The sequence below is a fragment of the Neolamprologus multifasciatus genome, chromosome 14, assembly GCF_963576455.1.
Source record: "Neolamprologus multifasciatus chromosome 14, fNeoMul1.2, whole genome shotgun sequence".
Classification (NCBI taxonomy): Eukaryota; Metazoa; Chordata; class Actinopteri; order Cichliformes; family Cichlidae; genus Neolamprologus; species Neolamprologus multifasciatus.
In genome coordinates this window covers 30,550,685-30,578,678 of record NC_140452.1, presented here as the reverse complement: position 1 = coordinate 30,578,678, position 27,994 = coordinate 30,550,685, and the positions used below count along the sequence as shown (strand labels likewise).

General features: G+C 39.7%; 1 protein-coding gene across 1 annotated transcript; it reads right to left on the bottom strand.

The window, feature by feature from the left end:
- Positions 1 to 27,988, bottom strand: blmh (bleomycin hydrolase). Its single transcript, XM_085130316.1, has 13 exons — positions 27,889 to 27,988; positions 27,267 to 27,413; positions 25,036 to 25,233; positions 22,862 to 22,971; positions 22,037 to 22,178; positions 21,721 to 21,809; positions 21,512 to 21,604; positions 8,434 to 8,589; positions 8,168 to 8,326; positions 8,008 to 8,075; positions 7,124 to 7,241; positions 6,771 to 6,837; positions 1 to 307 (listed from the first exon to the last, which is right to left on the bottom strand). The coding sequence occupies exons 2-13, from the start codon at positions 27,274 to 27,276 to the stop codon at positions 159 to 161; spliced, it is 1,359 nt and encodes a 452-aa protein (XP_084986442.1). The 5' UTR covers positions 27,277 to 27,413; positions 27,889 to 27,988; the 3' UTR covers positions 1 to 158.
- Between the last annotated feature and the right edge of the window lie 6 nt (positions 27,989 to 27,994).

Below are 27,994 nucleotides of genomic sequence, written 5' to 3'. Positions count from 1 at the left end.
TCTGGTAAAAAAGAAAACAAAATCTTTATTATTTTTTCTAGAAGTACAGGCCGTTTTAGAAGGAGGTGTTGGGGAAATGTTGGAGAGGTAAAAGCAGCCGAGGAATAGGGCGGAGTCAAATTGACCAGAGGGTGGGGCTAAAACCTAGATTTCTCTAGCTATGCCAGGGATCCCATCGGGTCCCAGGCAGGAAGTACGATGGGATCCTGTTGCATCACTTCCAGGACATCACCGGTCAGGAACCTCTTGTCTACCACCACCTCGTAAACATACTCAGAGAACCAGTCATCCGTCATTATCAGGTAACCTACAGAGACAGAGGGAGACAAGAAGACATCAGGTCAGCTGCTTGGATTCTCCTTGTGATTCAAGTACTCAGCAGAAGACTGACTCTTTTCAATAAATTAAGAAAACAAGGAACAAATCTCAGTCAGGTTCTGGTCAAGAATTAGATAAATATGATAGGTAAAGTTAAACCCTAGACCTAAACAATTTTCACATAGAAAAAGGTTTTAACTGTTTAAAATGGCAAAATTGTCTGTGAAACCAGACAACGAGAGTCACAGCACCCAAACTTCAGGTTTGAAATTCACTAGAAGGTTTGCACATTTTGTGGTAGAAACAGGTGTCTGAAAAGCAACAAACAAACAAACAAACAAACAAAAACCCACACACGTAATGTATTTTAGAAAACCAAAATATCTCAACACGAGCATGAAAACACATCTCAGGACTGATTTTGATCACTGGCATGAATCCCGTCTTAAAAAAAAAAATTAAAAAAAAAAAATCTAGATTTTTATGCTTTAAAAAACAAAACAAAGATGTACAACTGCTTCCCATTATTGTCTATCGTCTCTTATACATTTGATGATGAGATCATTTCCACAGTTAAATTAACAATTTTGTCGTCCAGAATCTTCAGTCCTTCTGAGTCCAGTCCCATGTTGAACCATTTATCTTTCAGTATATCTATTTAATAGAAAATGAAGAATTTAGCCAAAACACAAACAATGAAAAATGTTGGGGGTTTTTTCATAAAGGAATATCTTTAAAAAAAAAAAAATAGGCCAACTCGTGCGTGGTAGACTGTTCCTTCAGCTCTTGTGTTTAGCACCAAAGGCGACGGCTGAACACATCAGAAAGCTTTACAATGGCACGTTCATCCAGCTCCCAACATCTGTCAATAGCAGCAGCAGCTACACCCAGACCGAGCTGGATAACAAGCCTACTCTCTCATTGAAATGGAAAACTTACATGATAATGGAAATTGTTTAGCAGAACTCAGGAAATGAGGCCAGTTAGCATTATTTATCAACATCTCTTGTGCCAATATCACAATCTGATATAGACTTTAAAAAAAAAAAAAGATTTTTATGAATATGGGAACACAACAAATGTTTTAGTAGCTGCTGTAAAACTCTTCAAATACTAGCTTTTTTGGGGGGGTCCACCTATTTCCAAATAATTCTCACAGGTAGACAGTGCTACTCAGACTCATACAAAGTGGCTTATTTTATTAATCTTGCGATAATGCGGTTATGCTTCTTTCATTGCAAAGGGAGGAGTAGAGAGGAAGAAGAATTCAACAGAATGGTCCAGCACACATTGTTGATGCATGCATGTTTGAAATCCTGCTAAGTGCTCTTTAGTTTTAAACTATTGTTCAACAGGCAAAAGAGCTTTTTGCAGACACGAAGGACCCCCGCCCGTTATAGTTCACACTATCCCACCCTTCAGTACGGCATGCATTCTGCACTTTAGCTATCAGCTCTGCATGCATACCCTGATAAAAACCAAACAATGTCTGCTTCCCTCTCCCTGTGTCCCTGTGTGCAGCCGTACAAGGTCAACATGAATGAGTTCAGATTCCTGTGAGTTTACCTTGAGCTTACACTGAAAGGATGCTGGAATAACCTGATCACTTTCTGGATGAGAATCTAGCCCCATACTGAAACGATTAATTAAAATCAAAGATGTCTGTGTGCGTCTTCCGCATAAATAAAAGAGGCTAGAAGCTCGGTGAAACCAGAGCAGCTCAGACCTAGCGCTGAACTGGCCCATATGGGAAGCTGGATTAGAACTGGAAACACTGAACTCCAAGTTCATTTACTTTTCTTCCCCCCCTTCCTCATACCACCCTTTTGCTCCAGCTCTTCCTTTTTTCCTTCCCCCCCCCCCCCACCCTTTCTCGTGTGTTCGGAATTGAGCATCCCTTCAACTGTCAAGTTGACTTATCAAAGACGTCAGGGTAACCGCAAGAACGTGCACAGTTCAAAACAATGTATCGGGGTGGCGTGTGTGCTGTGTATCCGTGTTCTTCCAAGTACGCAAATCTCACATGGCATACTGCCTGGTTCTCACTGCAGTAACCATGTGTGTATTGATGTGAGCTTCCTGGAACCCGCGTGTTGGGTGGCATAGTGTGTGTGTGAATGTTGGGTGTTATTTGTTTTTTGGGATAGGCTGAGTGTCCTGTCTCAGACCAGATGGGTATAGTGTAAGCGAGCCACCTATTCAGCTATTCTGAACAAAGGACGCAATCTGGCCCAGAGGATCTGTGATTTTAATCCATATTGCAAAAAAGAAAAAGGTGATGTGACAATGATTTAGACATTTGAAAATTTTTATCATTTTTATCCCGTTTTGCAAAATCTAACTACTGAAATAAACTGCAAAATGCCTAAAAGCATGACTAACACTATATACACCGTGTATTCGCTTTCATTTCATGGTTTATTTTTTAAAAACAAACAAAACAGCTAGCTGTTTTCCTTATCAGCATGACTAATGCTGCATTTTGTCCTGCTAGCTGCCACATTTTTGAACATTTACAACTTTTTAACCTGACACAGTGGGTAAACACTTGTTACTTATTAGATTAATAATGATGTGAACGTCTGCCAATGACATTTACAACACTTAAAATAGCTGCTGTAGAAAAACCTACTTGAGGGTCACAAAAGTACAGCCTTCTACACTCAACTTTCTGACCATCATGAGTTCACCACCTGTGTAATCACACTGCAGCTGTACCCATATTACTTGTAGCCATACAAATGGTAAATGGCCTGCATTTGTATAGCGCTTTTCTAGTCCCTAAGGACCCCAAAGCGCTTTACACTACATTCAGTCATTCACCCATTCACACACACATTCACACACTGGTGATGGCAAGCTACATTGTAGCCACAGCTGCCCTGGGGTGCACTGACAGAGGCGAGGCTGCCGGACACTGGCGCCACCGGGCCCTCTGACCACCACCAGTAGGCAAACATGGGGTTAGTATCTTGCCCAAGGATATTTGGCATGCAGGCAGGAGGCAGCCTGGGATCGAACCACGACCTTCTGATTAGTGGCTGACCTGCTCTGCCACCTGAGCTACAGCCACGACGGCACAGCCTGCAACGACCGACCATTCAGTACCGTCATTTCTTAAAATGCATCTTTCTATGGGTCGACTCAAAGGAGAGAAACTTTGGTGGTGAAATTGCAGAGCAGTGCACAAGTATAAATGTGTGCAGTGGAGTCGCCCACTTGTGTAGACTCAACAAGGTCATTTCAGCTTCTGTAGTTTTGCAGCATAAATTAATGATCAAGTGGAAAAGAATAAATGGATCAATGGATATTAAAATTATATTTATTTGTTTATTTATTTAAACACTTAAGCTCTTTCATAGTGTAAAAAGCAGTTTTATAAATTTAAAATGTTAGTTTCCTTTACAGGACTAAAGAGCAGATAACCGTTTGGGTGAAAATAACAAATCTACAGAATCCTTAAACCCATATTAAACTCTCAGCGATTGAGGCAAAATATTACTCTTAAATGGTGTAAAAGGTTCGAGTTGTAAAGTGAGCAGAGTCATAACAATGTCTGTTTGAAGGATTAAAGATGGAGGAAACGGAAAGTTAAAACTCTCCTGAGAGATCCTTTTATGGTTAGAAGAAATATTAAAAGACTAAAGGGAGACATCAAGTCTTATAAATCGTACAAGCACTTTCTTTCTTGGCTTCCTTCTTTTGTTCACTATTCTTTTATTTCTTCAGTTCTTTGTCATTTTCCCCAAATTGCCTCCACATCTACTTCCCTTCTTTTCTCCCCTCAGCTTTTGTCAAACAAACATAGCCTCCAGATTCCCCAGTGAACTCCACTTCTCAGACTTTTCTTCTCAAAAGAAAAACTTTATTAATTTGGCTGTGGAGGGGCTGGGGGCCCTGGCCTTTCCCCATCTGCTGGTGTTTATGGAATAAGATATGCATGAAAAACACTTCATTTGACTGAGGGGTTTTCACATGTTTTCTCAACAGTCACTAAGGTTTGTGGGTTCAAGCAAATATTGAGAGTAAGTGTGCGTCTCATTATGTGTACATCTTGTACTGTATGTCTGTGTGTGTGTGTCATGAGACGATCCACCACTGACCTTAAATACTCTCCCATCATTTGGAGTGGAAGCCTAAGCTCAGTAACAGGGCGGTAAGGCAGAGAAGATCAGAGGACGATTAGGAAAATAAATAAATAAAATAGTGGGCATAGCAACAGTCATCTGGGGTAGTGGTGTGGAGGACCTGTTGTGTTGGGAGGGCTGTTGCATAAAGGAAGCCAAACCTACTTAATGAAAGACATCCTACAGTTTTCCATGATGCCTCAAAATGCTTTATTGGTACTTTGACCAAGACTGACTCAGGTTATCAAAATTAAATCTAATATGTGGTTTAAAAATAAAACAAAAAACAACTAGACCACTAAAAAATAAACCGTGGTTCAAAAGTTGAAATTCTTTGTACGCTTCTGGTGTGTTAGACAATCAAAAGGTCTCCATGTCAACAGCCGAGGACCAAAACACACTTTGAAACATTTCAGACCTTAGCTTCTGCTATGCGTCTCTCTATTTTTAACGTTTACCTTTAGCTCTAATAACTTTATAAAGCACATTAAAATGTGCTTTATAATCACATGTGCTGGTATGGATATTTCATCCCATTTCCAATTGGATGCCTAACTGCTGGGCCTGTATTCAATTCACGCTGATAGGATCATTTAAGGCAGGTGGCACGGTGGTTAGCACTGTTGCTCACAGCAAGAAAGTCCTGAGTTCAATTCCACCACTAGGCTAGGCTCTTTTTGTGTGGAGTTTGCATGTTCTCCCCATGTTTTGCATGGGCACTCTGGCTTCCTCACACAGTCCAAAGACATGCAGTTAGTGGCGTTATGTTAACTGGTAACTAAATTAGCCCACGGAGACTTTCTAACGCATTTCAGTCATGTGATGCAGTCATGTGACCAATTAAACAAAGATAGCGGAGGGCATTATAAAGCAGTTGTTTTGTTTGCTCTCAATTTTGACAGCCCTATTAAAGATTAATATCAGCTTGTAGATGCTCCAGATAGCTTTTCTTCAAATTATTTAATTCTCCCTCCCCTTTTGCAACTTTGTACTTTTGTGTTACTCGCAGCAACAACTCCACCTCATTGTTAGTCCATTTAAAAAACTCGGTGCGTTTCCTCGACCTTTTGCCACGACGTTTCAACGAGCCGGAAGGTAAATAAAAAAACCTCTTGCGTTTCACACATGTGCAGTACTGCAACGTAAGAGTTTTCGGCCGTTTCAATGTGGACGCACAACTCTGTGAAAACAACTGAAAATGCTAATGTGGACGTAGCCTGTGTCTATCTGGTATCCCTGCAACAGACTGGCAACCTGTCCAGGGTGTACCCTGCCTCTCACCCTACGACAGCTGGGCTAGGTCACAGCCCCCCTAAAACTAATGGACATTAGTTATACATGGCACTGTATATTAAAATGCATTAAAATCAGCTAATTAATTAATAGATTAGTGTTGTTGAATGAACTGTTGTTCTGAATTTCCAACCATCTTAACTTAAAAACACTGTGTCATACATCACTCTAGTTTTTCAGTCGAACTTCAACTCTCATGCATGCAGTACCTCAAATAGCCAAGTTGAGTCAGTTTCCACAGACACACATGTAAAAGGACCGATTATTAATAAAATTAATGAACTGGACCTCTCAAACATGTTTCTGGTATTGCTGGCTTTTGGAGATTTATGTAAAAAAATATATCTGACAGATAAGTCAGCCTGCTGGATGTTTGAGCATAGTAAGTCTGTCCAAGGAGACTGTTCTCCACATTTGGCGAGTCAAATTCTGTTTTATATGCATTACTTAATATTAGCAGATACTGAGACAATAATGAGAAATTTCCTATGTTTGGGAAATTACTATTTTTGATATCTGTGCCTGAGAAGCACGCATACAGTCAAGCTAGCTTTAGCTGATAGTTTGGCCCCTAAATATTCAGTGCTGACCAACAAAGGGCCTGACATTCCTGACTCGAGTCCAGAAAGAAAGATTAAACTGTTGCCTGTGAGCTGTGTTGCTTTATCCAACATTCCTTATTTCCTCTGCTATAACCTGCCCTGCAGAAGTGCAGATATTTGCACAAAATTATGAGACAGAAGCCAATAGCAGAAATTCCTATTTTGAATAAACAGGCATAATCTGTGTCAAACTTAAGTAAATTAAATTTCATAACTCTTATTTTTATTTTTTTTAAATAAAGGCCCCCTGTGTTTCTGTTGTGGTGAAGAGGAACATAACCAATTACAAGTTTAAGACCCTGTTTTTAATTTAAGGAACACAAACAGGAAGATGACAGTTTAATCACCTGACCAGAGGCTGACAGCTGACAATCAGCGTCACATCAAAGAAATCAGGCTTCTGCTCTGCAGCAACAGGGTTTTGTGTTACCTTTGTTGCCACGGTCGTCACCCCAGGAGTTTTCCACCCTCCACTTTTCATAGCCTTCTTTTCCATCCTGAGAGACAGAAGGAGAACAAGAGACAATGGGAGATAACAGTGAGACAAGAGGAAAGAAAGCGTCCTGACAGCTGGGGTTACTTAAAAAGGGGGGAATTGACAGCACTACAAAAAAAACTGCAGCGGATTAAAGCAGTGTAAACACACGGCAAGACTTTCATACAATAAACCTTGGGAAATTCTGAGTGTGTGTGTTCTCGCTGGACAGTTTGTATAAGTACTGCATGTATACACGAGTGTACCAAACAGTCACATACCTGTACTGCATGATTGTGTGAGCGTACCTTGTCTGTGACAGCGGTGAGAATCATTGCATGGGTCATGAGAGAGTCGCCATATATCAGTCTCTCTGCCTTTGAAAGGTTCTTCACTGAAACCCCAAACACAAGCTCATGGTTGAACCTGTATGAAATGCACAAAATCATGTGATAACTCCAGCTCCTCTACACACTTATGACAAGAAATGGTTTAATGCATTTGTGATTTGTCATGTTTTAACAATAATAAAATCTGTTTCTGACAGGAACAGAGGGAAGAGATGTAATAAAAAAAACCACGCTGCCTTCATAAGCTGGGATTTTGCAGCTAAAAAGGCAGCCCGCTGTTTCATTTCCACTTTGAGCATGTCTGTCTAGAAATGAGGCCACATTAAGCCTCAGCCTCATTCCAGTTATAATGTACTGTTACAAGAAGAGATCTGTGTGAAAGATGAGCTTCAGTGCAGATGAAACCAGACATTCGGCACCATGCTGGTTTGGGTTCAGCGGGCAAATTTAAGCCTGGCGCCAGCAACTCAGACACAGATGCTGCTGCTGCTGCTGCACCTGAAGGGCAAAGATGGGCATTTTTCCTGCGTGGGGAAACGGACACCTCAAAAAGGCAGATGTTGTCTGGTCCGGTCAAATGAAGATGTGGCACAGATAAAAATGTTCCCTTTGTTGTTAAGGCTTTTTAAAGATACCTTTACCACAGTCAAGTGAACAAAACAGATTTTGTTTGCTGTAGACACTCCCGCTGTTCCTCTAATCCTTTAAGGGTAAGAGAAGGGAGAAAAATCCAGTTTCTTTGTTTGGTATGCCAAAGTTTATCTTAAGATAAATCACTACTTCAACACTTGTTGGAGATTTGTTCATATACTGTACACTGGACATCCTAGAGTTATACTCACACATTCATGTCATTAATGCCCAGCTTGCTGTGGAAATGTTTCCCAACGTCACAACCGAACCACACAGCCTAAGATGGGTGGAAAGAAAAAAAACCCAAAACAATAATCACAGTTGTGCACACATCTGCGCCTGGAGTTGTGCCCACTTGTGCCAACGTACCTCTCCATCCTTTATGGACTCAGCTGCAGCTTTTTTCAGTAGCTGGATGGGCTGGTTGTTGTACAGAGTGCTGCGACCACCAACCATGTTACCCAAGAACTCGACACTGTACAGCTTTCCATAAGGATTCTGGGGTCGAGGGTCATTTACAAGGCAGACCTGGGGATAGAGGAAATAACCACACAAGATCAGAGTTTCTACAGCTACACAAAGACCACAGAAACCTACAGGCTCTCCATCTGTGGTGTCCAAGGGGGGTCACTTACTTTGTCCTGAATGTTGTATAGGGGTTTCACATGCTTCCTGTAGAACTCCTGAGGAGTGAGCGGTCCCATGCGATTGAAGTTCTTATCCTTGTCCCTGTACTCCCAACAGATGGTCTCAGGAGGGCTGCCTAGACAAACACTGGCCACTCGGAAAACCTGCACAGCACAAAGACCGTTTAGATAAAGGTTTGGCTTTAAAGTCTATTTAGCATTTGTAGGCAGTTTAAAGCAAACATGGCACATTTCAGCAAACTCTACATTTTAATAAGGCAAGCAGAGATTCCTACCAATTCACCTCAACTACAGAGACGGAGGGAGCCACCGCTTTCACTTGAGCCTGTATATTCAATATTCCTAATTTGCAAACATCTGCTGTCCATCCCTGCATACCCTTGATGAGTACCAAGACCTCTTCCAATTATCCCTGCATTTTCCCACTGCTGCACTTCCATTCTTTTCCATTTGCAGCACACACCCCTTTGCCCTTCCGCCATGTGCGTCTTCCTTCAGTGCAGAAGTTCAGAGTGAGTTCTTGTGGGCTAAATCAGGTTGTTTGGACTGGGCCGTCTGTCAATCTGGCCCTCCTAACCCCTGATATAGCCATCTGTGGAATTTCCCCCTTAAGGTTTTCAATACTCCCATCCTGTGTTCTTTTCCCAAGACTGAGCACATACTTTTCCTATGAAATACGATTAATAAGGGACTGAGAAATTAATCATTGTATCGAGACCATTATTCACCGTAGATAAAAAGAGGGCCACTAGACAGTGACACATTGCCTTGGCAATGTATCGCTTCAGTGTGTGTGTTAAAGTTACAGCCTGCAATAGTTACAGCCTGTTTGCACACACTCTTTTCTACTCAGTAATGTAGAAAAGAGTGATTTCACCATGATTCACATGGTGAAACCAAGATGGCTGCTGATTGGGAAAACTGTGTTTGCTACTCTTAGCAATCCAACAAACATCACGAAAAGAACTTAACATCCAAAAGATTGGTTAAGACTTGTATCTTCACAAAGAAGTTCTGCTTCATTTTGTGTGAGTATTTCCACGAACTTTGAAGTTTAGGGTCCCTTTTTTCATCACATGTGCTCTACAAGTAACACCTGGCTTATTGGATTACCTGGAGCCTGGAATTCATTTTTGTCTTTTAAGAATTTAAATTGGTGATCAAGAAACATGACAACTAGGAGGCTAACAGAAGATACTGAAGAAGTTAAGAAGTCTCTTAACTTCATGTCAGAGGAATTAAGTAAGGTGGTGAAACAGCAAGCAAGACTACTGGACTTAATTGAAGAAGTAAGACAACTGAAGATTGCGATTAAGGAAAAAGACAAGAAGATTGAAGATCTGGAAAAAAAGAGTTGAAGATTTGGAGCAGTATACAAGAATGGAAGATGTGATTATTTCTGGACTGAAGACAAATCACTACACCTATGCACAGAGTACAGCAGGTGACAAGGAGGGGGAAGATGCACCAAGAGCTGAAAAGGATTTGCTTGAGCAGCAAGTTATTCAGTTTTTCAAAGACAAAGACATTCTTTTGGATAGCAAAAACATAGCTGCATGTCATACTATTCCACAAAAACATACCAAGTGGCCAACTATCATACTACGATTTGTGAACAGGAAATGTAAAGTTGAACTGTTAAAGATGGGAAAGAAGTTAAAGGGAACCGGCGTACATGTGAATGAGCATCTCACCAAGAGAAATGCTGAAATTGCACGACAGGCACATCCAAGATACCTGGACCAGGAACTGTAAGGTATTCATAAGACTTAATGGGACACCAGAACAAGCTAAAGTAATTGTTGTCAGAGACATTGCAGATCTTGAGGGATTTAAACAAAAGAAATAGAGTTCAGTGTAGAAAAGAATTGTGTTGCTGACTGTGATACGAACAATATCTGATAAGTGTGAGAAAAATAACTATGCATGTGAATGTGTGAACAAAAAAAAAAGGAAAACAATGGAATATTTTGGATCTCATGATTATAAATTTTATGAGTTGGACAATAGTATTGATCCAGATATCCACCTCTATCAGAATGTTGATATGACATGTGAATATTATAATGGGGAAGAGTTGGATCCCAAGATAAAAGACTTTCATTAATCCACTTTAACAGTCGGAGTCTTTACAGTAATTTTTCTAAAATCAAAGCGTATCTTGATCAATTCCAAAATAAGTTTGCAGTGGTAGCAATTTCAGAAACATGGTTGAATGACGACAAAGAATTGCAAGATGGACTAGAGGGCTATGAAATGTTTTGGCAAAATAGGAAGAATAAAAGAGGAGGAGGTGTTGCTATGTTTGTTTTTTCATATCTTAAATGTAAAGTTGTTAACAATATGACTGCTGTGATTGATAGCTTGATGGAATGTTTAACCATTGAAATTCAGGTTGAAAGATCGAAAAACACATTAGTTAGCCGCATTTATCGTACACCTGCATCCTGTATAGATCAGTTTACTAAAGAAATTTCTGTAATATTAGAAAAACACAAGGAGAAGGTGACTTTTTTTTTTGTGGTGATTTTAACATTGATCTATTGAAGGCAAACGACCATAATAAGACTTCAGAATTTATTAATACAATGTTTAGTTTTGGATTCCATCCGTTGATTCTAAAGCCGAGCAGAATGATGATGGATAGTGCCACTTTGATCGACAACATTTTTGTCAATAAGATAGACGGCAAGATACATAGTGGACTGTTAGTCACAGATGTAAGTGATCACTTGCCTGTCTTTTCAGTGTTTGAAATGAACAATCAACTTCATTTTCAAGAGGAAAAGCAAATTGATTACAGTGGTAGAATAAAAACACCAGAACAAATTGCGGCTTTTAAAACAGACTTAGAAAATTATGACTGGCAAAAAGTTTGTGGAAGACACTAATGATGCATACAATGCGTTTTTGGATATCTATGACAGCCATTGTCCAATTAAAAAGTTTTCTGAAAATTATAAAAAGAAAAAAACCATCGTTTACACAAGGTCTGGAAAGAGCCTGTAAAAAGAAAAATAGGTTATACAGGATTTTTTTGACACACAGAACAAAGGAAAATGAAGACAAATATAAGAAATATCGAAATAAATTAACATCTATTATGCGATATGAAAAGAAAAGATATTATGAACAGCTGCTTCAAAAACATAAAAGTAATATTAAGGCTACCTGGAGTGTATTAAATAGGATAATAAAAAATCAACATAATATATGTTCTCCAACACGTATTGTAACAAGAGGTAATGTAGTGATTGAGAATACTGAGAGCATAGTTAATGAATTTAATGATTACTTTGTTAATGTAGGTCCCAACTTGGCAAAAGAGATTTCTGTACCAGGAGGAAATGATCAAGTAGATTCTACTTCTTCTAAATGTAGCTCAATGTTTCTTGGTGGAGTCTGTGAGAGTGACATTGTAGAAGTGGTGAGTAAATTCAAGAGTAAAAAAAAATCCATGGATTGTGACGACCTTGACATGTCGCTAATTAAAGAAGTTCTTCATAGTGTCCTTCAACCGTTAACATATATTTGTAACAAATCATTTCAAACTGGAATTTTTCCAGATAAAATGAAAATTGCCAAAGTGATCCCACTATATAAAACTGGTGATAAACAGATTGTGTCAAACTATAAACCGGTATCTTTACTGCCTCAGTTTTCAAATATTCTTGAAAAACTATTTGCAAACAAACTAGATTCTTTTATTGATAAATATGATTTTTTGAATGATCATCAGTATGGGTTCAGAAGAAATCGCTCAACATCTCTAGCTGTGATGGAATTTATTGAAAATATTGCAACGGCTGTGGATGAAAAACAGTTTGGAATAGGTGTGTTTATTGATTTACGTAAAGCCTTTGATACGATAGATCATTCTTTACTTTTACAGGAGTGTGAAAGGTATGGTTTAAGAGGTGTTGTACAATTTTGGTTAAATAGTTACTTGAATAATAGGTTCCAATATTTGAGTATTAATAACATGAAATCTAAACTTAGAAAAGTAACTTGTGGAGTTCCGCAAGGATCTGTTTTGGGACCCAAGTTATTTTTACTTTATATAAATGATATTTGTACAGCCAGTGATACTTTAAAATATGTGATGTTTGCTGATGATACAAACTTATTTTGCTCTGGAAAAGACAAAGAAATTACTGAAAACAGTGGAAACAGAACTCATGAAGTTAAACAGATGGGTTATATTTAATAAACTATCATTGAATGAAAGTAAAACAAAATTTGTTATTTGGAGGTAGTAAAAGTAATATTAAAGTAAAATTGAATTTAAATAATGTTGAAATTGAAAGAGTATATGAGCCAAAATTTTTAGGAGTAATTATTGATGATAAACTTTGCTGGAAGCCCCACATAGAACATGTGAAATGGAAATTATCCAAGTCTATTTCTATTCTTTATAAAACAAGAGATTTTTTGAATAAGAACTGCCTTTATTTATTGTATACTTCCCTTTGTTTGCCTTATATGACCTACTGTGCAGAAATTTGGGGGAACACATACAAAACATATTTGGATTCAATATTTAAATTGCAAAAAAGAGCTATTAGAATAATAAATAAAGTTGGATATAGGGAGTCCACCAACCAGTTTCTTGTAGGATCATCTATGTTAAAATTCATGGACATTATATATTCTAAAACTTTAGAAATTATATATTGTGTGATTAAAAAGAATGTTTCAATTTGTATTTTAAGTATGTTTCAACTAAGAGATGGAAAATATGATTTGAGGGGGTCTTATAAGTTTGAAATGCCTAAAGTGAGAACGAATGTTAAGTATAGATGTGTGTCAGTTTTGGGAGTGAAATTATGGAATGGACTTAATGATGAACTGAAGATGTGTTTTTCTTTGTCATTCTTCAGGAAGATTTTAAAAATTAGTATTATACAACGTTATAGAAATTTGGTTTGTTAAAACTTTTTTGTGTTGATTTAATTTCTTGATTTATCATTGATTATCAACTTATTTATCAATGCTATTTATTTTCTTGGTTAAGGATTTGATTATTTCTATGGGGGTAAGGGATAGGATAAGTATAAGCCATAAGGCTTCTGCCTATTCCTTTTTCGGTTACTGTTTGAGTTACTTTTATGTAAAATTATAATCTGTTGTTGTTGTTGACTGAAATAAAAATTTCAATTAAAAAAAAATTCATTCAAATTCAAAAGGACTAAAGGAAACCTAGCTCCTGTGGCAGCGCTTTCCTGACCTTTACACACATTTTAAATATCCCATTATATAAAGTAGAATGTAGGAGCCCCACTCCAAAAATGTTCACATAGTGGAAAAAAGGCATAAATTCAGGCCAGTCTTAAACAAACAAACCAATCCCCTCTTTGTTACAGAAATGCGTAAAGTCACAAAAATACAGACGCACACAAAAATACACACTTGCGCTGAGTCAACAAAAGCATCTGCTTAAGCTCCCCACACCTCCGAACTACTTTGTTCCCAATTCAGCCACTTTATTTAGACTGCTCTGTGGGCAGGAGGACACACCAGGGTGTCCATCCACTCGCTAGGTCTTAAAAAACACCCGTCGGGCTCTACTCCCTTTTCCTCCAGTTCCTGCATTTAATCTCTCCTGACAAATTGAAACATTTCCACTTGCTTTACAGTTTTCTTCTTTCTGATGCCCTGACACATACAGCAAGTGTCGCCCTTAACACCAGCCTTGTACATTCTCATCGGACCTGGCAATGTAAGTAAAGCGACTGTGAGGAGAGGAGACCTTAGTCAAGAGAATAAACAGCGACAATGACATGAGAACAGGATCAATATAGAAACACCTGCTGCCTCAGTGACGCATGAGTGATGGGGAAAGGAGGACAGGTGGGGGGGGATACAGAATAGCAAGTTTGCAAAATATTGGGCTCTCTCTTTCACATCTCAATGTAATGTGTCTGATTTGATAATGTCACAGAGTAGGTTTGAAATTAATTTGCTCAACTCCAAGTTGCAAGCTTTTTCTAATTTGACTCTCAGAAACCACTTCAGTGAGTTAAACTGTCTAAAGATTTGTAAATTCCTATTTTGAGACAGTTTACAATGATCCGAGCCAAAGCCCCTCGATTCTTTCCTAAACCCAACATGCGTTGTTCATAAAAATCTGCAGGGCTCGATCCGTGTTTAGATTCTAACTTCAACAGCCATGTCATTCATATCTTAATATTCTAAACATCTGAACTGTTAACAGGTTTCAGGAACCAGCTGTTGTAAGTGATTATGATGGAGTTTGTCAACATGCGGCTTTCTTTTCAGCTCATCAGTCTGTAGCGGAAGACCCACCTCAGGTCTGTCTCCATTCTGTGACATAGTGAGTTTGCATGTCTTGGTACAAACAATGAGCTGAATGCACGCTATTGGGGCTAACCCTGGCTAATGCTTGATAGCATCTGCGCTCCAGTGTTGAAGACACTGGCCCGAGTTGGCTCGACTCAGGATGCCAAGTAAAACGTACACAAAAGCTGAAAGAAGTGATAAAGTAAAAAGCAATTTTCACATTTAATATCATTGCAATTTAAGAATAATTCACAAAAGTTGGCACAAAAACCACAAAAAATTAATTCAGCCATCAATACTGCCACATTTGTAACATGCTATAGCAACAGATTTAACCGAGAAAGCCGAGAAATGCGCCGTATTTGATAGCTTGCTGCGAGACCTCACACCGTGCACATCTACTGCGGGTGGGTTGCCGGTTATCGGACCCGGAGTCAGCAACATCCCCCAAAAACCCGAAGAGTAGAGTCCTGGCCCCTAGCCCTGCCAGTGTAGCAGAAATGATGACGGATGATGATGATGCAGCAGCAGCCGTTCTTCTCTGGGTCAGTAGCTTAATGTTGTTCGTGTGTAATTTACGTTGAGTAGGCTAACCACGTTATTACATTAATACATGTAAGGTGAACTAGCAAACATCATCATAGCTACATGCGGCTGTCTTCTTGTTTGATGGCAGATACCCCCTTCACCCTGGCAAAAAAGGCTAAAATGACCAAAGAAAAAGTGGAAAACAGTTAAACATGAGAGGTTTTTGGACAAAGTTTGTGTTTTTTTCCCATTGTTTAAGCACTGCTTCCAGCCAAGAGTGATACCATATATGCCCCATAGCTGCAGAAAAGGCTAACATTGTTATCTGTTTACAAAAAAAAACAGCTGAACATGAGAGGTTTTTGGACCAATTTTGTGTTCTCCATTCTTTAAGCACCGTTTAAGCACCGGCACCGTTTCAAAAGTACCGGTTTGGCACCGGTATCGGATAAAACCTAAACAATACCCGTCCCTATTAGTGAGGGTGATCAGCTTTACTGGTGCTAATCCGTATCCCCATTCTAATGGTCATTGAATAGAAACCATGTCTTTATGGATATACATTTACATCTAAGTGTCAAAACTCTTCGTTAAGAATACAGAGGAGGGCATCAAAAGTCATCTTTATGGAGTAAAGGGTTAAAACATACATTTGATGGTTGAAAATGTTCTTGGATTAGCACAATTTGCCAAATTGAGGAAAACCATGCACCTCATTGTTACTCTGAGATAAATTTATAACCATTGTCTAGAAGCTGGACTTGTGAGTGTAAGCAAATGACACCATGCAAACAGTTTGGATAAAAATGAGTGAGGTTTTGATTAAACTTCCATGTTTTGTAAACATGCAACACATGTGGGCATTGTTAAATTCCTGCAATTGTGCATGAAAAAAAAAATTCAAGAAATGTGGGTGGACAACTCTAAAGTGGCTATTCTGAGGCTGCAACGACTGCAGCCGGTAACAAAGACATATGTAGGAACCCACCCACATCGAACAACAAATCAACTGAGCCAACAGCCTGCAGCGCAGGGCGTGTGAGCTGTGGTAAGAGGGTTCCTCTGCGAGTTGATGGCTGTCTCGTAAATTAGACTTGTCTTAAGAATCACTCTCTCTGTATTCAGAGCCAAGAGCAGAGCCGCACATGGTGTTTCTGATTCCATGACGCAATGGAGCATGGAAAGGGTACGGTGGTGGCGTGAGGAATACCATCTGTGTATGTTTCATGTGTGTGAAGTGCTGCATGTGCATGTATAGTTTCCAGTGATTGTGCCTTTGTACTGTCTACTTGTCCACACAAGTGACAGAAGAGAAACCCCGATACACATCTGAGAGAGCATGAAAGAAGAAGGCTGCCTCAACAATGCTTGTATGGACACAGGAATCCTAGCAGCAATAACGACAAACTGTCAGCGCACAGCGGTGATTTGAACGCCGTTTCTGCAGGTGCATTATGAAGTGGGTTAAGCCTCTTTTGCCAAGGTTCTTAGATAAATGTTATGTGGTTTGAGTCAATGTGCCTCAGCAGTGTTCACACACACACACACACACACACACACACACACACACACACACACACACACGACTTGATTCTTCACACGCAAAGAGATTCATTCAAATCAAGCACACCCCAGGTACAGTAAGTGGAAGCAGAAGCAGCGACCCAGGGTTTCTGTCACGGGACTGTGTGTGGGGCTTGGTGATGAAGACCAGGGCACAATCGCAGCTGCCACGTTTGGCGGGTGGACAGCATCACTTCCACATGCACCCAAGTAGGACTGGCATGGCACTTTAATCCTGAGAAACACGTGTGCACACATGGATGCAAATGCACATGAACATGCAGCAGTAACACTGTGTTTTCAGACAGAAGTCTGGAGGTACACAGGGTTCTTGTGTCCACAAACACTGTTTTGGTTCTAAACGAGATGAAATAAACAGTGAATTTTTAATCTTAAACACAGGTTTCTTAAAGCCTGCCTGTTCTGCATGAACTTGGGCTCACGATTGGCATTGGATGGTGGTATTGTGAATTGGCTGCAAAGCCTCTGGTAAAATGTCTGTCATCGAAGGTTTGACATCTTGGTCCTAATTTACACAGTTACTATTTAGGAATGTTGTTAAAGCTACAGCAACATGGGGGTGAGGCCAATCCCAGCTGTCACGAGGCAGAGGCAGGGTAGACCCTTGACAGGATGCCAATCTGTCCCAGGGCTAATGGTGAATGGACTGTAGGACAAGCCAGAGTACTCTGAGAGAACCCATGGACAACATGCCCTCATATCTACATACAGAAAGGCCTCAGCCAGGTGGTGGATACGAACCCAGGACCTTCTTTCTGCGAGTGCTAACCCATGTGCTGACCCAATGACGTTAAAAGTTATAAATTAAAAAAGAAAGAAAAAGTAACAAATCTTAAGTGACTAATTGTTTAAACATAATCAATCAACTGGACACGTGGATGGATAGATATAAGAATCATTATACAATTTCGTCTGATAAGCAATAAATAAATAAATAAAAAGACACCTCAACACTTCAAGTAAACCATCCAAACAAATGTCTGTTATGATGGTGAAAGCAAAACTCATTACTCATCTCAGCAAACCATGGAGAATACTTGTGATCAAATACAGAAACTATGGTATAACCCCATTCACAGAATAAAAGTTTAAAGTCATTTAACATTTATTCCCTTGTTGCATTTGCTGGGAGCATCCCATTATGAACTGCGATCAGAATAATTTGGTTCCATTTTGTAAAAAAATAAAATAAAAAGAAATGAGTGTGGTGCTTCACAAAGCAAAACACTTCCAGGTGTACATACAAACATGCTGACAAACCTCTGTCCTCCCACCCGGTCCTCCATCTTTACTCTTGCACAGCATGTGTTTGTGGATGTACATGTCTTTGTGTTGATGGCTGGGCATCCACCGAGCGACTGTTTAAACAAGCAAACAGCCAGCAGCACAAAACGACCTAACAGCTGACAACAAAAGCTGCTTAACCGGATTCAATTGTCTCAACGGAAGCTTGACTGATTGATTGATCGATTGACCCACCCACATACACAAGAGCCGTGAATAAAGCTTCACACCTACATAGTGCAACTTGCCCAGTGTTCAGAAAGCACACACGCAAGCACACTGTGTACCACATGTAGTCCCCCTTAAATACGTGTTATGCTCATGACGTGTTGCATGTGTTTGTTTACATGTGCTTGCACACCTTTTATTGTATTGTCTCTTTGAGGTAAACCAGCATCGCTGTCCAGCATTAGACGTCGGACTGTTCCATAAACAAGATCACTATCAGCAACTTTGTTACATGAGAGGTAGTGTGCAGGTGAATGGACACAAACACAAAATGTAGGTCATAACACTCTCTGCACATTAGAGAAAGTAAAAAAAAAAAAATAAATAAAAATAAAAGGCCCAAGATGCATTTACTGCCTTTACAAAAAGTCAAATGTGAATGAGCACTGTAAGAAAAAGAAAAGTTATCATGCATCTGCAGACAAATGCCAACATTTGTCTGCTTCTATTTAAAGGAAACTTGTCCTTAATTTATAAACAAGATGTTGTCAGTGATATGAGCCTGGAGCCAACAGAAATGCATTTGTTTTTGTTTACTCTTTTTTTTTTTTTTTTTAATTAATTAATTTATTTTTTACATACAGCAGCGGTCCCCAACCTTTTTGGCGCCACGGACCAGTTTATGCCCGACAATATTTTCACGAATCAGCCTTTAAAGTGTTGCGGATAAATACAACAAAATAAAACTAGTACCGGTACCAAAAAAAAGATTTATTCATAACAACGTGAAAAGACCCAGGAAAACCGAGTTAACGATAAAAACGATAACAAAATAACGCTGAAAACCAATAAAAACCCTGAAAACTATACATTTCACACCTGAGCCTCAACTTGCGCGGCCCGGTACCAAACGACTCATGGACCGGTACCGGTCCGAGGCCCAGGGGTTGGGGACCGCTGACATAGAGTATTGTGTTCTCCCTTTACCTTGTCTGAAAATGCATGTCTCTGCAACGTGCACTGATGTTTAACTATAGCGCTGGGATATTATAAATGCATTTCTATAAAACCAATTATTTATCATTGGAATTTAAAAATCTCAAATACTTGGGAAATTTTGATACCTACATACTAGATGCCACAAACTGAAACTATTGCTTTGTAATAAATTAAAAGTTGCTGACAACTTCATATAGAAATTGAACACATCACCAGGTAATGTTAGTGTTCATAGACACACTGAATACATACAGCCTGCTCTGAGCATCTCAGTTATGTATTATTTGACAGCTCCCTCTTCTGGTAAAAGTGGAACAATGTTACAAGAGCTGCACATTTTCCATTTGCTTTCAACACTTCTGTGTCTTACTTCCTGTTTCTAAAACTACAACAGAACTACCACCTTCTGCTCTCTTTTACACCCTTCTGCTTTTATTTCCACTGCTGCAGCCATCAAATCTGTCCACCTGTCACAACTCTGATCAATTAAAGATGAGAACCCCCTCAAACCCATGTCTTTAAATCTGCTGATGGATGAAGCTTACATGTAATTAGTCTAGCCCAGGGGTCAGCAACCTTTAAGAACCAAAGAGCCATTTGGACCCGGTTTCCACGCAAAAGAAAACACTGGGAGCTGCAAATACTTTTTGACATCTAATATGAAGATAACACTGTATATAGTTGTTTTTTTTTTTACCTTTATGCTTTGTGTGAACAACTAAAGTGTGTTGCTTATTAAATCCATGAAGTGCTAGAGAGAAAATTTCATTTGATTTATGTAATTAACACATTTTGAACTCTTAAAGGAATATAACAAAAGGAAAGACACCCAGCTGAACTAAAATGATCCAGCAAACAAAAACTGTTGTGAGCCGCCACCCTTATATCGCCTTTGGGCTTTTGGAGCCTTGACCTGACTTTTAAAAAATAATAATTATAAAAAAGAACTATGCTGCTAAAAAATGAAAAATAGATATTTGCAAAAGCTGCAGCCGGCTGTATGCATACAGCAACCGTGTGTGAAACGTGGTCTATAAAGAGATGCTGAAAAGCGTGTTCATGCAAACATCGTCGGGTCTGACGTGATATGTTTACAATAAGACTTATGGTCCCGAACCTGTGCGCAGCATCTGCAAATCGGGGCTGTACGAAGTCACTTTCATCTTTACGCAGGACTATAAGCTTTCATCTGTGAGGCGTGAGCGGTGTTTGTTTTTAACATAGTTCACGTGGAGCTGCCGACATAATGTGGATCCGAAGATCCATAATTGGCCTACCTGGGGTTGAAAGTCTCGATAAATGCAAGGTGTTTCGGCTGGTACACCGGCTTCCGCGAGTGTGGCGCTTATTTTGAGCGATGAAAAAAAAAAAATAGAATATAATTTTATATTTATATCTCAATATTACAATAATCTTCCAATTTAGAACTACAAGTTAAAAAGAACTAATATAAATAAAATACACTTTAGCTAAATACTTCTAATTTATTTTCCCAAACCACGTGGAGCCGCACTATAAGGACTAAAGAGCCGCAGGTTGCCGACCCCTGGTCTAGCCGGAAGGCAGACTAGACAGCAGTTTCAGTGCTAACAAATACTGTGTACAAGTTGAGTTCTTGTCCAAATATTCATACCAGGCTTTATAAAATTGTAACAACCAGCACACAAAATCATCATGTTTCAACATCCCATGGGCTTAAAAAACAAAACAAAAAAACAAATCTGCCAGGACAATTATCAGGCAGATATCACCCCACATGCATGGATAAACTAGGATGAAAATGATCATTTAATAAGAAGAAATAACACTGAGTGAAACTGGAACCGGAGCTTACACACAACTCGTCAGTAAAAATGTACCTGAGAACTCACAATGGCTTTTCACACACACTCTTCTATTGGTTAACCATTTGTACTTTTTATTTTTACCTGAAAAATAATTTTTGGAGGTTGTGGGGTAGCCGAGAGGGTATATGACGCTGCCACCTAACAAAGAGCCTGGGCATTCAGCCAGGCAAACTCAGCCCTTAGAGTTCTTGAATTTTTGGGAAGTAGCACACTTTGAGCAGGCAACTGCTCTAGAGGTCCCACGTTTATTCAGAAGTTCCTTCGTTCAAGCACATACTGCGATCCTATAAAAGTTTACAGTGCTCTGAGAAAAACACAAGCAAACAAAGAAACTGCACATGCGATTTCAATCTCACCTCCTCTATCATGCTGTCCATAGCTTCAGACAGTTCGCCTTTACTGGCATCGCTGGCCACCATGTTCCTCAGTCTTAGGCAGTATTCTCTCAGCTGCAACACATCATGAGGTAAACAGTCAGGACGGGCTCAATGGCATTATGAGACTTCTAGCTGGACGCATATGTGAGCTCCGTTTGCTTTGAACTGAAGGAAGTGTGCAAAAGTACCTTATGATTGAGGATGTCATTCATTCTGCGCGAGGCCTCTGAGCTGTGTGACTCTGGGAAGCATTTCTTTGGAATGACGCCATACTTCTCTGTAGACAGCACAACATTTAAAAAAAATTAAATAATAAAAATAATATTATTTTTAAGACAATAACAGGCCAGAGATTTTAAAACCAATGAAGCTCACTTTCTAGTATAAAATTAACTAGGGATCACTAAAATTAATATATTATTTTTAACCTATTCAATGTTAAGTTCACTGAATAGGTTATTCAATGAACTTAACATGAACCACTGTGCAATGATAAGAACTAACCAATGAGATTGACCAGCATGTCCCACTGCCCTCCATCATTTGTTGGATTGGAGAGAAGAAACTGGACCAGGCGTCCATCCACTGGCTCCTTCCTCTGTGCCGTCTCCACACAGGCTTGAAGGAAGTAGTAACAACGCTCGATCTGAGAGATAACAACAACAACAACAGAGACTGTCAAAGTAGACAGTCGACCACATGAGACTTGAAACAAAACCAAAGAAGAAGAAGAAAAAAAGATACCAGAGAGGCATCGTTCAGCTATCATTAGACTTATTACATATTTAAAGAGCTACTGTCATCAACTGTATTTTGTTAAAATTAGTTTTCATTTAAGACTTTATTGAAATTAGTTAAAAATCTAATGCAATAGCTGATAACTTAAGGAGAGTTTTACTGTTTCTTTGTTTACAACTAATACCACAGTAGCTGAAGCTCCCATATCTGGCACCTGCCACAAAGAAGGGGTGTGTTTATGATGGGCCTGCTAAAAATACACACAGTTTAAAAGAGAAAGATGACGGCATTTAAAAAAAAAAAAAAAAATCAGCAAGGAGTCACCGTGACGTTGGTCCGGGTGGAGCACTGACAACAACGCACAAAAGGGGGTTTTAGGTGGGACAATGACTGTATAGTAGAAAAGGTGCAGCATAATAACACCACACCAGTGGCACATGCATGCACATGCAGTGTCCCAACTCCAAAACAACAAAAAACATCCATTTAGCAGAATGTTACATCACCGAAATGTACAAAAATAATAATAATACTAAAGGAGTGAAAAAGCCCACAACCATAACCAATGTGTGGTGTTACTGTGCGTCTTACCTTGTCCCAGAAAAATAGATAGGACTGACTAAACTCAAACTCCTCTATGTTAAACTTTTTCATGAAGGGCAGTCGCATGACGTTGAGGCACGAGAAGATCCAACATCTCCCTAGTGATTAAGAGAAAACAGATTTAGAAATATGCAGGTTAGTAAAGGTTTAATGCGCAAACAGCAATATAAAGCCATCGTTGTGCGCTTGTGATGATAACAAGTATCACAAAAAACCTGAAAGACTTTAATCGCTTGTTTAATTAGATCCCTTCCCTTCAATGAATAACAGGTCTGTAGTGGACCAGGATTTCTGCAGCTGAGACCGATTGGGTGGTTCATTAATTAATGATTGGGTGGAAATTTAAGGTTTTAAATTTGCTGAATGCTGAAATAAACGGGCAGCAATGGCTGTCAACAGGGGCTGATACATGAATTCATCTGTTTCTAAACAGCAGCCTTCTCTTTTAATGTGGCTGGCATGGATTGTCTTAGAGATGCCCCAAGTCTATCATTTCTTTCTTATTTAATCTATTTTTGAGGCAAGACTAACTTTGGTAGCCCACACCATCCCCACCAACACATGAGTCATTCCAGCTGGATCTCTCATGAAGGCTGTGAGGTGCTGAAATCCATATAGTAGAACAAGCCAACCCAAAGATGTGTCAGCTGACCCACCAGAGGTTAATGCCAAAGTGTGCAAGTGAAACATGCTAAAAAGGGGAAAATAAACTCGTCATTTCAGTGAGAAAAATATGTAAACACAATGCAAATTTTACATTTCCTGCAAAAACTATAAATGATGACAGAAGCTCTGAAAGAGGGAGTGTGGCGTACTTTGCATACATGCAGAGAAACCACAGCAATGATTAATATACAGTATTATTAGTATTAGTTTTTATTGTAAAGCACTTTGGTGTACCACTGGTCTTTTAAATGTGCTATACAAATAAAGTTGTATTGTATTGTATTGTATTGTATATATTCCACATTACATACACTCCCTCTGACAATATAAGGAAATAAAAAGTAATGCTGCTTCTAGTCCAACTAGGCGACAGGTCAAACCCTCTTCTTTCATCTGCCCCCTTTAGAGGTTGCCATAGAAAATCTGTTTTTCATCTGAGTAAATATCACAGATAATTGTGTCACAATACACCGATACCGTAAAGAATCAGCTGTAATGTTTTGACTATTACAGAGTCACTGTGTAATCATAGCATTATTATCATCATCGGCTACGTATTACTGTCATATCTTGAGTTAAGACTGTGATTCCCACTCCTGGCAATAATTAATCAAATATCCAGCCATGTCTATTCATCGTCTGTGATGTACAACTGCAATCAAATTATATGTTAGGAAAATAAAGCGTTATTTGCTTCAGAAATGACATCACTAACCGGTGTGCGCCAACTGTCAATGGTTTGAACTGTAAAATGTTGCTGTGAGGGCAAATATACAACATTACTAAATTCAGTGTGTTAAGCAGCTGTTTGGGTTGACTGACAGGTACAGAATAATACACCCAAATGCAAATATAGAAATTATCCACGTCATTCTTGATATTAAAAATAAACACATAAAACGAACTGTTTTAAGAAAAAGTTACTGCTAAATATTTTGCACATAGAAGTTTATCTATCACCATCAAACAAAGTGTAAACATTTTGAGCATCTATGACTGGCGGCAGGTGCAAAGATGACAATGAAAACTAAAAATGGGAATGATTTCTAAATGAAACGGACAATAAGTGGCACCCCGACACATAAAGCATCAGGCGGCCCCTGGGTGATCATTGACTAGTTTTGGATAAATAGCACACGGGTGGCACAGGGGTGCCGTAGTTAGCACCTCATAACTCACGCCATTTTTTGCTATGAGGACGGGGTTCTCCAGCAAATGCTCTAAAGTTTTCCAGGCTAATGAGTTCCTTAATGATACAAATCAAAACTGATTTCTGAACAACCCTAATTTCAAAAATCACTTTTGGCATCCACCTGGCACTGTGAAGGGCACGTGGCTGGAAACCTGAATCCTTTTGGGCGATGGCCAGTCCCCCCTGAAACATGGCATTTCAGGAACACCTTACCCAAGCCGTTCAGCCCTGCTAATACAAACACTTTAAACATGCATCTTGTGCAGAGTACATGTCTATGTAACTGTATTACATCATGTCCTACCTGAGTTTTTCTGGTTGGTGATGGGCTTGCCCTCTGTGGGGATAGAGTGCTGGAAGATGTGCACAGTATCCTGTACAGTCTGCCGGTGAAGACAAACCTCCAACGGGTCGATGCAGGTTGACACATTCTGGGCCAGCAGATAACGCGGCTCAGACCGCATCCGCTTAACAAAGGTGGCTACCTTCTCTTGACTCAAACCTTTAGGAACAAGAAGTGGGAGACAGGGAGTGTGATGGGGAAGAGGAAAAAAATAGGAAGGGATGGAGAGGGAGGACAAATAAAGTTAGCACATTATAGAAAAGCTAACATGGCTAGACATTCAGACAGATTGTCTGCATCCAAAAGTGGAATTTCCTACCGTTCCAATTCCCATGACTCAACTGTGCGGTTTAAGCATGCACACTTCCCACTTAAGAGCTATCTTTTGAGTACTCATGCACTCAGATGTCAGAAAGATGCCTCTAATACCAGATCAATAGTCATAAACTAAGAGCATATACTTTAATGAACACCATAACCGCCTGGTGCTTCACTTCTTTTTTTCCCATAGTCCACACAGAGATTACAATATACAGTACCCTATACGATTAAGATTAGCCCTCTGAAAAAGAATAAAGAATATTCTGGGTACATGGAGATGCAGTACCAGCAAAAGAGGACTAAAATGAAGAAAGCTTTGTAGTAGCACTACTACAAGTTGCCCCAGGGAGCTGAGGGCTGGTCAGAGCTGGCTGCTGGGATCACTCATCTGGCTCCATCTGTGAGAGGAACGCACTGGAAAGCCTGTCCAGTCCCACTGGATGTGGGTAAGAAGGGGTGTGCGCGCGCACACACACAGAATCAAACTGGTGAGTGAGTGTGTGTGTGGTTTTTTTATTCCGTCAAATAACAGCATAGAGCAATTAAACATTGAGAGGGACATTGCCTAGTCATGCATGCTGCCTCGAGTTCAAATCTCTTGCTCAGCTGCATTCTGTTATTTTCCATCAACACAAAGCTCAAATGCACTGACCATCGCAGATTAGGACAGTGTCAAATCTCATTAGCTGCTGCGTTATCAAAAAAAGAAAAATGGGAGAAAAAAAATGTAGAAGCCAGCCGAAGGCAAAGAGTATTCTGGGAGTGCGGCCTCAGTCATGTGTCAGCGCAACACGGTTTTCCTTAAGCCACAACAGCTAAAAGTTATGACACTGATCAGTATGGATAGATGAGGAGGACATGTGTCAAAAGGTCAGCCTGTAATAGTAAAAGCCAGCATCTTATTTAAATACAATATCTGATAGGAGGGTGTGTGTGTGTGAAGAAACGGGAAAGACTCAGCCCAAACAAAGTTAGTTGGCCAGGCTTTTCGCCAACAACTGAGTGCATAAATGGTGAGGACAGAGATCAGGGTGGCTTTCTATGGAGTGGGGCCAAGCACAGGCAGCCAGGGTGACTTGCAAATTTACACACCAGTGCTCTTACAGCTGGCTTTACATTAGCCAAGCACTTTATTATCACTGCTCCATAGAGCTGGAATACAGACTTTTAAAAAAAGGAAACAGGCTTAGGAGGTGGTCATTGTTGCTGTCAGCTTCACAATAAAAAAAAAAGACAATATTGAAATTCTTAATGTTTTTAATTTGTTTAATTTCAATGTATTTTTTATTGTTAAATGTTGCTGTGTAAATCAGGGCAGCTGGCTAACACAGACCTTAGGTTCAAGTTCAAAGTCAACCTTTGCCCAGAAGCATAAAAAGAGTTGTAAAACAAAGTACAAAGTATTCCTCGGCTGATTGGGGTGGTTATTGAGAGCTACTGAAAAATAAATGAAACTATTCTCTTTTCTGGTAAAAAGCAGGGTTCCCCAAACAGAACTCTCGCTTCCATGAATGGCCACGACTTTAAAGAGTCACTGTGGCATTTCCAAGACGAGCTAGCTACTCTCTGGCTAATAAATCCCGTTCCTGGAAAGAGTTCCTAACGCCTGAGCAGAGGAGCAAGATTAATGTATTTAAGATTGTGATGTTGGCACCGTGCTGACAACCCCATAACCCGTCGGGGGGGTGAACTGTCAACCTAGCTCACAGAGGGATGGACGGCATAAAGTCGTGCTAGCAGGTTGGCATGCTAACGCAGTGAATGCTAACGGGTTAGCTCGGTTAGCTGTCATTCTCCTGCAACCAAATGCAAGCTCCACTCATCCAGGCAGCCACAAACACTGAGAGGGGACACAGTGACATTTAACCTACCAGTTTCCATGTTGCCGAGAAGCTTGAGGAGTGTCAACTGTTGTCCAGGAAAGTCGCCGGCTCTTTGTTTATCTCACCGACAGTCTGTCAGTGTGACCACGGGGTGCGCTCGTTTATGGGCTCCTGGCTAAGTCTTTGACGTGGCGGCTGGGCGGGGTTTGAAAACAATGCAGACAACATTAGCTCATGAAGACGATTCACATACTTTGTAAGGGCACAGTCCCTTTCCCTGCTCACATTTACATCTCTACTGCACGCATTTTACTCTTTATTTATTCAAGAATATAAAATCTAACTTAGTTTAGTGTAGTTCTACTCAAAATTTAGCTTAAAAATAAAAAGCTGTTATCTGTAACAAAGTAAGGACATAAAACAAATATTTTTACACTGTTTTCCTAATTAGTCAACATTTCCTGCTAGTAGCTTACAAAGGAGTAACAGTTTTTCAGTGTGAACACTTTTTGCCCATGTATGCAAATCATGTTACAGAGAAAGGGACAATATTAGATATACTCAACTTTAGCCACCATTTTAAGCCTCTGTGGGTTTCTCAGCTAAATCGCATGAATAATAACCTCAGCTGTAAATGTAGGCAAAATTAAACTAAAGTAATAACACTCACTACTGGCGTCTGTAGTCTTTTTTTTAAGTTTCTTTCCAAAAGGAAGCATCCTTCTCACTTCCTCTGTATTTCCTGCACAGCACTGTGGAAGATAAACAAGCGCTCC

Coding starts and splice junctions, on each gene's coding strand:
- blmh (XM_085130316.1), bottom strand. Junction 22,972..25,035: donor CACCAACCAGAAAAACTCAG/GTAGGACATGAT, acceptor CTTAATCACTAG/GGAGATGTTGGATCTTCTCG. Junction 6,838..7,123: donor TCACCGCTGTCACAGACAAG/GTACGCTCACAC, acceptor TCTGTCTCTCAG/GATGGAAAAGAAGGCTATGA.